This window comes from Phodopus roborovskii, unplaced genomic scaffold, assembly GCF_943737965.1.
Source record: "Phodopus roborovskii unplaced genomic scaffold, PHOROB, whole genome shotgun sequence".
Classification (NCBI taxonomy): Eukaryota; Metazoa; Chordata; class Mammalia; order Rodentia; family Cricetidae; genus Phodopus; species Phodopus roborovskii.
This window is the reverse complement of record NW_026126407.1, coordinates 2,569,777-2,581,912: the sequence shown is the minus strand read 5'-3', so window position 1 is coordinate 2,581,912 and position 12,136 is coordinate 2,569,777. Positions and strand designations below refer to the sequence as shown.

The 12,136-nt window shown below is 49.9% G+C and overlaps 2 protein-coding genes across 5 annotated transcripts in view; both read left to right on the top strand.

Annotated features, from left to right (window-relative positions):
• The window catches only part of Rhot1 (ras homolog family member T1), a 375,056-nt gene that overhangs the window by 80,938 nt on the left and 281,982 nt on the right, over positions 1-12,136 (top strand). The gene's annotated exons all lie outside the window — the stretch shown is intronic.
• Rhbdl3 (rhomboid like 3) overlaps positions 1,245-12,136 on the top strand; it is a 48,048-nt gene continuing 37,156 nt past the window's right edge. Inside the window, exon 1 of the mRNA XM_051179809.1 lies at positions 1,245-1,376. Coding sequence (XP_051035766.1) covers positions 1,266-1,376 — 111 coding nt within the window. The 5' untranslated portion in view covers positions 1,245-1,265. The remainder of the gene's footprint in view (positions 1,377-12,136) is intronic.

The following is a 12,136-nucleotide window of genomic DNA, read 5'->3' as shown; positions in this document are numbered from 1 at the left end:
ACAGTTTTATTTACAAGGAAATCTTGGCAGGATCTTGACTTGTTAGTAGAGTAGGGATGGGGGAGGGTGGTAAGAAACAAAAATAGTCGAAATGATCACACTTTCTGAAACCGAGATGAAAATTGGTGTCTGCTGCAAACTCACCTAATTAGGATGGGACTAATTTTCTTCTGTGTTTAAGGGGAGTAGTCAATGCTGGGCGAGATGGTCACAGGTTGGATCCTGGGGCTGTGTGATGCAGTTACATTTGCCTTATGAAAATGAAGGCGTTAATTGCAACTTCTGCTAATAAAACAGATGCTTCCCTTTGACAGGACGTTGAGAAGGGTGAACTGATGGGAAGAGGCTAAAGGGCATACATAGCCTTGGTTCTATATGTAGGCTGCCTGGAGGACTGCACCAAGAATGGGTACCTGAGCCTTCCTTGGGGAGCATCTACCCCAGCCTGGGCACTGGCACAAATTATAGTCATTCCTAAAGGTCGCCTCTCCCCCCCCCCCCAGGTAAACTGCCTTCCACTGCTCTTTAAAGATCTGTTATAGCAAACTTCATTCCTGCTTTTTAAGTTTTTCCTCCCTCTCCCGTCCTTCTCTCTGACGGGGCGCTTTCCTTGGTTTAATAGTGAATAAAGGACCTGAGGGTGGCAGGTGGGATCCACTCCTCACATCTCACTCTCAGTTCAGTCCAGGTTAACCCTTAACGTGGCCCACTCGCGGGAACCTCGCTTCTGATTCCATCACACAATCTGCTGCCTCCAAGTGATGTTCTACCAGGTGCCCAGCTGAGAAGGCTGAGGGTAATGCAGTCCCTATCACTGGGAGTGAGGAGCAGCGGCTCGCTGCCCGCCTCGCTGCAGCCTGCCCTCCCTCATCCCCTCGCTCCCTCCCCGCGGGCGGCCTGGGGGGCGGGGGCCCCGCGAGCAGCCCCGCCCCCGCTGCGCGCCGCCCCGGAGGAGTCCGTGGGGAGGAGGAGGAGGCTCGCGCGCAGAGCGGGGGCTGCACGGAGCGGGAAGGAGCGCAGGGAGCTGTAGGGCCCGGCCGGCCCAAGGGCGCCTTCGCCTCCGGCCCGCGGCGGAGGCGGAGAAGTTTGGCGGCTCGGGGCTCGGCGCCCCGGGGTCGTGGGGGCCGCGGTGAGGGCAGCGCGGAGAGCAGGGCCATGGGGATGAGCGCGGAGGTGGCGAGGCGCGCAGCGAGCTCTTGGAGCGCCGCGGCCGCGGCGGCGCAAAGTTAGCCCGGCGCCCCGGGACGAGCGCCGCAGCCTGGGCCATGGGCGAGCACCCCAGCCCCGGCCCCGCAGTGGCCGCTTGTGCCGAGGCGGAGCGCATCGAGGAGCTGGAGCCCGAGGCCGAGGAGCGGCTGCCCGCCGCTCCAGACGACGTGAGTGCCCCCTCCTGTGCCCCTCAAACTTTCTGGGGGGAGGTACGCGGGGAGCCGCTGTGGCCTCAGATCCCTACCCTGGGGGCAACTTGGAGGCTTCAAGGTTATGTCACTGGAGCGTCCGGGTTGAGCTAAGAGCCTCGTGCGTGGGAGGTATGGGTCTCCCCAAATGAACCGGCGCGCACCCAACCCCGCTCGGGTTCCCACGGCTTTCCTGCGGGACACAGCCCCAGCCGCTGCGCCGGGAACCTGTCGGCAGCGGAACCCCCTCCCCGCCGCTGGTGCAGTGCCCGGGACACGGCGTTTTCCTGCAGAGGCGGCCGCGTCATTGTAGTGACTCCCCCTCCTCTCCCCTCGGCGACCTGCGGACTCTGCTAGCCTGGGGAAGGAACTGACGCCCCAGGCTCTAGACAGAGCTGATCAATCTGGAGCCCCCCCCCTCCGCCCCCCTTCGCTGCTCCCAGATTAGCTCCCGCCCGGCATCTGCCTTGTCGCGACACTGATTGAAATTCAAACTGGCCTTAGTCCCTGAACCCTGCCAGAGCTAGGAGAGCCAGGGAGCTGGGGCGAAACGCTCCCAACAGGGGGCTCAGGAGTCCTAGACCACGTCGGTGCCAGGAATGGTCGCCTGTGGCAAGCTAGAGAGGGGCTATCCCAGAGGGTTTCCCTGCCATCTGCCGCTCAGATCTCTTGTCCGGTTGTTCTGGGATACAAGGTAGGGGTCTGACACTGGGAGGCCCCGAGCACTTGAGTTGTTAAAACTACTCCCTCTGGGCACCCTCCCCTCGGGTGAAATTAAGACGGGAACACCAACCTACGGAAAACACAGCCAGCAATTCTAAATGGACCTGGAGCCTAACATCTCTCCCGCGTGCGTGGTCAAGCCTGTCACTTTCTACTGGCCCTAACTCCTGAGAGAGTCTTATGTGCTCAGTACTTAGACTCAGTCTTGGAAGCATCTTGGGGAGCCCCACACACACAAAATCAAGCAGGCAAAACTAGTGCTCAAGCAGGGGTGAGTCTCCTGAGTACAGTCCTCCAATGGACAGGGTCTGAGTACAGTTGGACTCCGGGTGTGGATGTGGACCTGACCTTTTGGTAGCAGAGGTTATCAGAAACCCCAAGACATGGTTGGGAATCATACTTGTTCTCATCCCTGCATCTGACTGTCCCACCCCAGAAACACCCCATTGCCACCCCGTACTGTGCGTTTCTGCCTTTGCTCGGCTGGGGGATTTTCGGAGTTATTCTGGTGGGCCCCTGAGCCTGGTTCTGACTCCTGGGCAGCAGCTGGGAGGTGATGTTGGAAACCTCAGGGGTCTGCAGAAACCTTGGTGATAAGTGCCTTTCTTTCTCTTCTTCCTCTCCTGCATGGTCTCCCTCTCTACCAGCACTGGAAAGTCCTCTTTGAAAAGGTATGTGAGCAGTTAAATCCCTCCTTTCCTCCCAGCCCTGCCTGAAACCAGTCCTAGTCTCCCTGCTTGCTTGTGTGGGCTTCCCTAGCTCGGTGCTCCTAAGATGGTGACGTCCTGTGGAGGCGTGGCTTAGTATTACCTAAGGCGGAGCCACGCTGCTCTGGGTATCCAGAGGCAACAGTAGGCTCCCTAGAGAGAATCCTTTCCTCCAAATTCTCCTTCCACCATGCCTGGGCTTACACCACTTAGGAATTGAACAATATTAAACATTAAAGTTTCTTTTTTTTTTATGCAAGTGTGTTGCAGTAAGAGGCTGGGGAAGTGGAGGAGGGGCTTAAAAACCCATCGAGCTCCGTTTCTATTCCTATTATGAAAAATGTTGCCCCCCCCAACATAAAATCTCTTTCATCCGTGGGGAGGAAGGTATGTTCACAAAATAGGTTCTTTTGAAAGCCGATCTTCTGTCTTATTCTGCAGTGAAGATGGACCAATGCTGGATCGTTTACAAATGAAAAACAGTATGTGATTATTTGTAGTGTCTGACCTGAGGGAATGCAGTTAGAAACTGGAGGTGGACATTTGACCTTCATCAGGAAAATAGTTCTTTTTTGCTTGGTAGTTGGGTACTATTGGGTATTTCCTTTCTGTTCTTGTACCATAGTACAGGAGAAAAGATAGGAAGGTGTTCCAGAGTGGGTGGATACTGAACACTTCACTCACAGCCAAGAGTAACTGTGCCGTTAAGTTTGTACGACTTGAAGAGATCTGCTTGGTTAAGCCAGGCATGGTGGCACACACTTGTGATGCCTTCATTTGGGAGGTAGAGGCAGGACAGTCAGGATCATCCTTGGCTATAGAGCTACTTTAGGCTAGCCTGAGTTAGTGAGTGGAGAGGTGGGTACAAAAAGGCATCTTGATCCAGACCTTTGTTGTAGGTGGTTTTCAAATCCTTCTGTTGGCTTCTTAGTGTGTGTGTGGGCATTTTGATTGTATGTGCAGTACCTTCTGGGGCCAGAAGAGAGCATTGGACCCACTGGAACTGGAGTTACTGATGCTTGTGAGCTACTATGGGGGAGATGGAACCTGAACCTGGGTCCCGTAGAAGAGCAGCCATATCCAGCTCCCTCCCCTTCTTTAAAGCAAGGTTGTTGTAGGATCCAGGTGGGAGAGGTGATATGGGGTACAGGGATGAGGGAACTGCCTAGGAGCTGGTGAAGGGAATCCAAACAAGCACGCCTGTTAGCCAGTTTTTCATTGTCAGTATACAAAGAGAAGAGATTTATTTGGCTGGTTTTGGATATTCTTGGGGGTTGGCAGGGGGTGTTATTTATTTATTTATTTAGACAGGAGACATGGTTTCTCTGTTTAGCCCTGGCTGTCCTAGAACTTGATCTGCAGACCAGGCTGGCCTTGAACTCAGAGATCTGCCTGCCTCTGCCTCCTGAGCGCTGGGATTAATGGAGTAAGACACTTCCAGGGTAGTTTTGGATATTCTTCCCTAAGGCAGCAGGCCAAAGCAGAAGTATGAGGTGGAGTGAAAGCCACTGGCCTCTTGATCATAGGGCCTAGAGAGGGAATAGACTGGAGTCCCACAACTCCCTTCTAGACATCCCCAGCCACCTCAAGGCTTCTTACTAGACCCAGTAGTTCCAAGCTAGAGATCAAACCTTTAGCACATGTCACCTTGAAGGTGACAATGAGGTTGGAAAGGAGAGATATGGTGATAGGAGACTAGGAAGATATTAATAGATCCCAGTAGCTGAGGGGAACCACATCCCCAACTGAGGTTCTGAACTTAAGGAGAAAGGAAAAAGTGTGTGTGTGTGGGGGGGGGTTGACAAAAGCCAACATCTTTAGTTACAGACAAGTTTAATGTGGGGAGGCTGCCAAGTGCAATTACCCCATGGGACTGAACATGTGGGCTTGTGAGGGAAAGAGCCTGCATGAGGACATTGGGGGATATAAGCCTTGACGCCTGGCTCCCGTCATGAGGGCCACCTACTCCCCCTCTGGTACCTAGGAATATTCCAGTTGCTGGCCTGACATCTCATCTCCGGGCAGGAAGGAGCCATGGTGCCGCCACTGTTACTCTTCGCACCAGGCTGCCAGCCCTTCACACCTCCCGCCAGATTTAGCCTGAGAACCTAGAACAGAGTGTATCATGCTTTTTTCCCTCTGTGTCTTTCACATTTGACTAATTTCCTTTGCCAGTTGCTATGTGTGTATTTACATTTTGAAACAAACCATTTGGGTGAATGGAAGGGAACTTCCAGAGGGAAGTGTGTGCAGCTGGAGGATGTGTGACACTCAGCATCAGTCTGTAAAATTGTACTGGAGGCAAGTCCTGGGCATCTTGTAGAACATCCCTCTGCTTCTGGAGAGGCCCACTCAGAAAGCCTCCAGACTGGGGAGGGGGGGAGCTCAATGGAAGAGTGCTTGCCTAGCATGCATAGGTCCTATTCAAGGTTTTCAGCACTGCAGAAATGAAAACAAATAAATAAAAGGAAAACCAATCAGTCATTCTGACTGGCAAAATAAATTCTAGGAAAGCAGCCACCAGGTCTTACTCTGAGCCATTTTTCTCTTACAAAAAGTTATGTCTGACTTATTTTTCCTTCTTCCTTTCTTTTTTCTCTCTTTCTTTATCCTTCCTTTCTTCTCTCTCTCTTGCTTTTATGGTTTTTGGGGGACAAGGTTTCTCTGTGTAACAGGTCTGCCTGTCCTGGAACTCACTTTGTAAACCACTTTTCTTTTTTCTTAAGATTTATTTTATTTTATACACACGATTGTTTTGCCTACATGTGTGTCTGTGCACCATGTGTGTGCAGTGCCCATAGAGTCCAAAGAGCACATTGGATCCCTGGACCTGGAGCTACAGACAATTATGAGCTGCCATATGGGTTCTGGAAATTGAACCCAGGTCCTTTATGAGAACAGCCAGTGCTCTTAACTGCTGAGCCATCTCTCTAGCTCCATGCCTGAGTCCTACTGTCTGTCCCTTATAGTGCATCTGAAGCCTCATCCTACCTGTGCCTCTTCTGTGACTTGGGGTCACTGTTTCAGAGCATGACTTTGGGCTCTGTCCCATATCCAGTCCCTGTGCACTCACTGCCCTGATCTTTCAACACTTTCCATCAGGGCTAAAGGAAGAGAGGTTGTGAAGCTCCTTTAGTGGGCACTTGGCCTCAGGTCCATATCAGGTTGTTTCCAAAGCAGGTTTGTCTTTCCTGCCTCTGCTTCTGTGTCTGCCTGTGATTTGGCCATTGGTGAACTTGGTGACCACTGGAAAGATGGCATGTAGACTGCCCAGCATTTCCTACAGAGGTTAGTAGCCTTGATAGACTATCTAGTTAGTGAGAATTAAACAGATAAACTTAAAATAAAAAGTAGAGAAGGGAGCTTTATTCAATGTGGCCACCTTGGGAAGAGGAATAAAGAGATCTAGTGACCCTCCAAGTCCATCTTCTGTGCATAGACATGACATTTGGGTGGCAACAAGAAATATGGATAACTAAGCCACCATGGTCAAGGTGATGTGAAGAGATGGTGACCACAGCAACTCATAAAAGAAAGCATTTAATTGGAGCCAGCTTACAATTTAGAGGCTTTGTCCATTATTGTCATGGCTAGAATCATGGCAGTATGCAGGCAGACAGGTGCTAGAGAGGGGCCAAGAATTCTACATCTGAATCTGCAGATAGACAGACAGACAGACAGACAGACTGGGCCCGGCTTGCGAATTTGAAACTCAAAGCTCACCCCCAGTGATATATAAGGTCACACTAACCCCAAGAAGGCCACACCTAATAGTGCCACTCCATGGTGACCAAACATTTAGTATATGAGCCTCTGGAGGCCATTGTTACTCAAACTACCACAAATTGTTTTATAAATTCCCTCTCTCACTGGCACCAGACTTCAACCTTTTCTTTCTCCCAGAATGAGACTCCTGGGGAAATTCTTGCACATTGGAAACTGATCTAGTTAGGGTTACTACTGCTGTGGTGACCAAAAACAACCTGGGGAGGAAAGGGTTTATTTGGTTTACTCTTCCACATCCACAGTTTATCACAAGTCAAGGAAGGAAGTCAGGACAGGAATTCAAGAATGGCAGGAACCTGGAGGCAGGAACTGATACAGAGGCCATGAAGGAATACTGCTACTGGCTTGTTGCCCATGGCTTGCTCACCTTGCTTTTTTCTTTCTTTCTTTCTTTTTTTTTTTTTTTTTTTTTAAGAGCTTAGGACCACTGTCCCATGGGTGGCTCTACCCACAATGGGCTGGGTCCTTCCTTCCCCATGAATCATTAATTAACAGATTGTCCTACAGGCTTGCCCACAGTCCAGTCTTACAGAGTCACTTTCTCAATTGAGGCTTGCTCCTCTGATGACTCTAGCTTGTGTCAAGTTGACATAAAACTAGCCAGCAAAGCAACATTGTTTCAGTAGATATCCAAAGGAAAGGGTACAAAGTTCTCTTCAGAATAGCTTCATTCCTGCCCGGCTAGTTACAAAGGTCAGAGGTATTGGAGCCTGGAGCCACTGGGGCAGGACATGTCTTCTTTCCCAGTTTTGGGTCAGGGGGACTCCAGAGATTATCTGTTTCCCAGGTATTGGAAATTGAATTGGCTCAACTCCTGATGCCATGTGGTTCTTTACTACGCAGGGAAGCCTTGCCCAGCATGAAGCTGACTGGACCTGAAGGGTGAGAAGCCAACATGTTAGCCTTCCATGTTGACCCTTCAAGTAAATGTCCAGGATGCCTTCTGTGGATTGGTGGTGAAGAGATCAGGTGATCCTGGTCTTTTGGAAGCTTCTCTGTCCCTACAGTTCTAGCCTTTGTTTGATGTGGTCACAGTGACATAACAGGTCTTGAAGGGAGGAAACTGGAGGTCCATCAGCCTGTCTACCTCATGCCCTGTGTGTTCATTTCCTACTTGAACCTCTCCGTGAGGGAATTGTCTCTTCATTGGTGGTGAGGAGTTGGGGGATCTGGAGAGGTTTTCCTAAATATTTAAACAGGGTTTTAAGTTACTGAGCAAATGAAATGGCTCAGCAAGTAAAGGCACTTGTGTGCAAGACTTAATGACCTGAGTTCAATTCTTGGGACCCACATGGAAAAAGATAGGAACTGACTCTCAAAAAATCGTCCTTGGACCTCCATGTATGCACTGTGTCACATGCCTGTCCACAAAGAGTACTTGTAGTAAAATTAGCATAGGACTAGGGGTATAGTTGAGAGGGAAATGTTGCCTTTTTTTGTTTTTTGTTTTTTTTTTTTTCTTTTCTTTTATTGCTAAATCATTTGGACTTTTCTGTCACAAATCCTTCTGTAGTTTCAGATCTGAGACAGTTTCTGTCTCTCCCCTAATCCCTTAATTAATTCACTCTTCTATATTCTCCTGGATATGTTACAGATATGTGCTTGGGAGACACCATTTGGGCACTGGGAATTGAACTGGGGTCCTCTGGAAGAGCACCAAGTGCTTATAACTGTTGGATCATCTCTCCAACCCAAAAGTCACTCTATTTTTAAAAGTTGAATGTAAAGGTTTAGATTTATGTCCAGGCAGTGGTGGTGCATGCCTTTAGTTCCAGCACTCAGGAGGCAGAGGAAGAGGCAAGTGGATCTCTAAGAGTTCAAGGCCAGCCTGGTCTACAGAGTGAGTTTCAGGACAGCCACAACTGTTACATGGTGAAACCCTCTCTCAAAAAAACAAAACAAACAAAAAAGTTTAGATTTAGATTTATATATGTATTTATTATATATGTATTTATTTTTGGGAAGTGTGCACATGTGTACATGTGGAAGTCAGAAGACATCTTGTAGGAATTTTTTTCCCCATTTGTTGGGTCCTGGGGATTGAACTCAGCTTGCCAGGCTTGGCAGCAAGTGCTTTAACAGCTGAGTGAGCTATTTCCTAGGTCCCCCGAACCACTGCTGAGCCCAAAGGAATTTTCTGCTTTTTTCTCCAGTGTCCCCCAAGCTTGTGGGACTTCTCTTGATCATACTCAGACTCTGACCTCATTAGTAGTTTTCCTGCATACTAGCTGCAGGTATGGGGGTGGTCATGTGCATTGGTAGCTGAGAGGAAATTCAGATGAGATGAAACTGCTGAGTGGATTATGGATGAGCCACAGAGACAGTCATGGCCCTGGAACACATGATTAACCAGCAGAGCAGGGGTCTCAGAGAACAACAAAGCTGGTTCAGCTGGAACCCACCCTTGGCCTCTTCATCTCAGCTCCTTATCAGGTAGCCTCCAGGACCATGTCCCCACCCTGCTCCTATTCCTGTGACCTGGTAGACCATGATTCTATTAACTCTTTGATTCCCGACCGTTCACAAAAATGCATTCAGCAGTTGAACAGCAGGACCAAGACAGCCTAGCTTATGTACTGTCTAGTGTGTAATAATAGATCTACAGAAGTTTGAATAAATGACAGGTTAAAATACAGCCCCGGAGGTTAGAAAGATGGCTGAGTTGTTATGAATCTTAGGAAAAAACAAAGCAAAACTGTAGCCCTGTGTGTATTATTTGGGTCTAATGTATCCATCCTCTCCAGGAACAGCCCACAGGACTCTGATCAGTGTCCACCCTCATTCCCACCACTACGTAGCTACTGCCCCATATTAGACAGTCGATGGAAGTATCTTGTCCAGTCTGTTCATTCTGCAAGTGAGGAAAAAGGGTTTCTTGGTATGGTGGTGTCTGAGCTCCTATGTGCTTGCCATCAGGTACTGCAAACTCCTTTGATCAGTTGGTACCCTGAATGGTGATGGAAACAGGTAGAGAGATGACACCCCACTAGCCTGGCAACAGTGGGCAAGCCAGGCAACCTCCCCAAGCCACAGACTTGTAATGGAAACCGTAGAATAATAGCTGACCCAGCATTGTTGGGAGGATGGGTGGCGTGTGCAGAGCTCTTGGCATTGGTAGGAAGCACCAGGTAAATACTTTTTTGTTGTTGGCATGAAGTGAGGCCTGTTTCCCAGATGGGTATGGAATTATAGTACATCCAAGGCTTGAATCAAAGTGTCCAGATTCCTAGTCCAGCAAAGCTGCCTTCCTAGGATAGGAGCTGAAAACCACATCCCCTGCTGAACTCTCCAGAAAGAGTCTTTGGACAAGGCTCTCTCTATCTGGTACATGTCTGTCTGTTCACCTGGCTTGTCTGTGCACTACAGGTGAAAGGTGAAGGGCCAGGGCAAGGTATCTAGTCACCCTGTGTGCTGGGCCAGGCCTGCTCTCTTCCTATTTGGCAGTTCTTACTGACCCTTCCATTGGTGGCATAGTGACATTGGACCCAGGGTATTGTCTTGCAGGAATGGAGTCATTGTGTCTTGATCTGCAAACAGACATAATCCCAAACCCCTTTCGGAGATTTTTGTTTGAAAATTAGTCTCTGCATGGCTCATCCTGCCCTTTTTAAGATAATTGCTCTATGGCTCCTGCTAGCCTCAAACTTACTTAATATGCTTCAGCCTCCTGAGTGCTGGGATTACAGGAATATGCCAGGTAAAATCCCTTTGAGAGAAGAAACACAAGTGTCAACTGGGTGTGCACATGTCTGTCTTCTCATCTCACTTTAGTTTCTCAGAAAACCAAGAGGTGAGGCTGTTGTGATCCTTGTTGTTATTGTTTTGAGGCAGTGTCTTACTGTGTTGCCTTGGCTAGCCTGGAGCTCTATATAAAGACCAGGTTGGCTTTGAACTCACAATGATCCACCTGCCTCTGCTTCTCCCTCCCAGTGCCAGGATTAAAGGTCTGTACCACCACACCTGACTCCTCCATGTCCTCTTTCTAGAGGAGGAAATTACAGATGGAGGGGACAGGGCTTCCCTGGAAATATGGAACAAATTGGGAGCCTCTTCGGTGGGTTTGTTTGTCCACAAGCCTTCAGGGTGGCTTCTGCAACTAGACAGGAGGTGAAGGGACTGTTTAAGGCTCTTTCATTCCATTTGCCTGCTCCTGTTCCGCCTCCCTCCTTCTCCTGGACTGTTCAACTGTCTCTCTTCTGGGGACTAGATGAGTTCCAGGGTTTCTAGGGAAGGTAGCAGGGAGCAAGAATTTGGGCAGAAGAGGAAGGGCAGGGCAGATGTCAGAGCCGCTCCTGGTCTCACCTCTTGCCACTCCTACCTGCTGCTCCCTGAAGGCTCCTGGATTTATGGCTATGATTCGGCTTTGGTCCCTGGGTAGCTTTGGGTAGCTGGGCCAGATGAGTCAGTCCAGGTACTACATCTATTCCCGATCCCCTTGGATATTGCCTCTGAGTCACGGAACCTGTGACATGGCCAAGCAAGAGGAGGGAGAGCTGTCCATGAGCCTCCATGACGTGGTGCTGAAGAGGTGGAGTCTTCTGGGGCAGGCTGACAAGTGGAAGGGCCAGAGTCTGCTCTCCAGTCACACTTTCCCACATTCTGGATCAGGCCAGTCTCTTCCCTCCTCCAGTTGTTGGCAGAGAAGGTGGTTTTCTGGAAATGCTGTTTGTCCTGCCGCCCCGTCCAACCTGCTAGCCTCAGCCATTGTGATCTGGCTCTGCAATCCTATGAAAGGAGAGGAAGGGTGTTCAGGAGCCTGGCACCTGGGTTGGCACCCTGTGAGGCCTGAGCTGCCTCCTCCAGCTGCCTACAGTGGCAGCTGACAGAGAGGAGAGCTCTGGGCCTGGCTCCTCATGGCTCCGTGTGGACAGGCTGGAGGACAGGAGGGCTCAAAACCTGGTCTTAAGACCAGTTCTCTTCCACTCAGACTGAGGTTTGAAGTCTAGGGAAAAGCATCCCTTGCTCACCCTAGAGCAGATCAGGTGGGACCTCCTAAGAGCTTCAGTTTCTCTGTCTGTTAAGTGGGACTAATAGCTTAATTGTGTTCTGAAAGTCAGTGTTTTGAAGAATTAGAGGGAAAAGGTTATGGAAAGGACAAGGGATGGGCACTATCTCTCTTTCTCCCTCTCTGGCTGGATTAGTGTCCTCATTTGCAAGAAAAAAGTAGGAAAGAAAGCCCCCACTCTCCCATCACAGGCCTCCTGACCTCGCCAGCTGCAGCCTGAACTTTTTAATTTATGGGGCTGTAAATATCCATGAATGGGCCAGAGTTCCCTGGTGGTCTTTGGTATGCTGGGTGTGGATAGCTCTGTTGAGCCAGTAGCCTCATTAGTTTGCTCTGCTTACAGGCCCAGGAATGAAATAAGAAGCCGACAGATGGGGGATACCCACCCCCACCCCAGGAGGGCAACAGCCTGCATCTTGCCCTGTTCCAGGCCCTGTGGCCATTTCCTTCTGTACAGACAGGAGACATTATGGGTGAAGATAGGAACTTACTCAGGTCCCAGGTTCCCATGTTCTAGA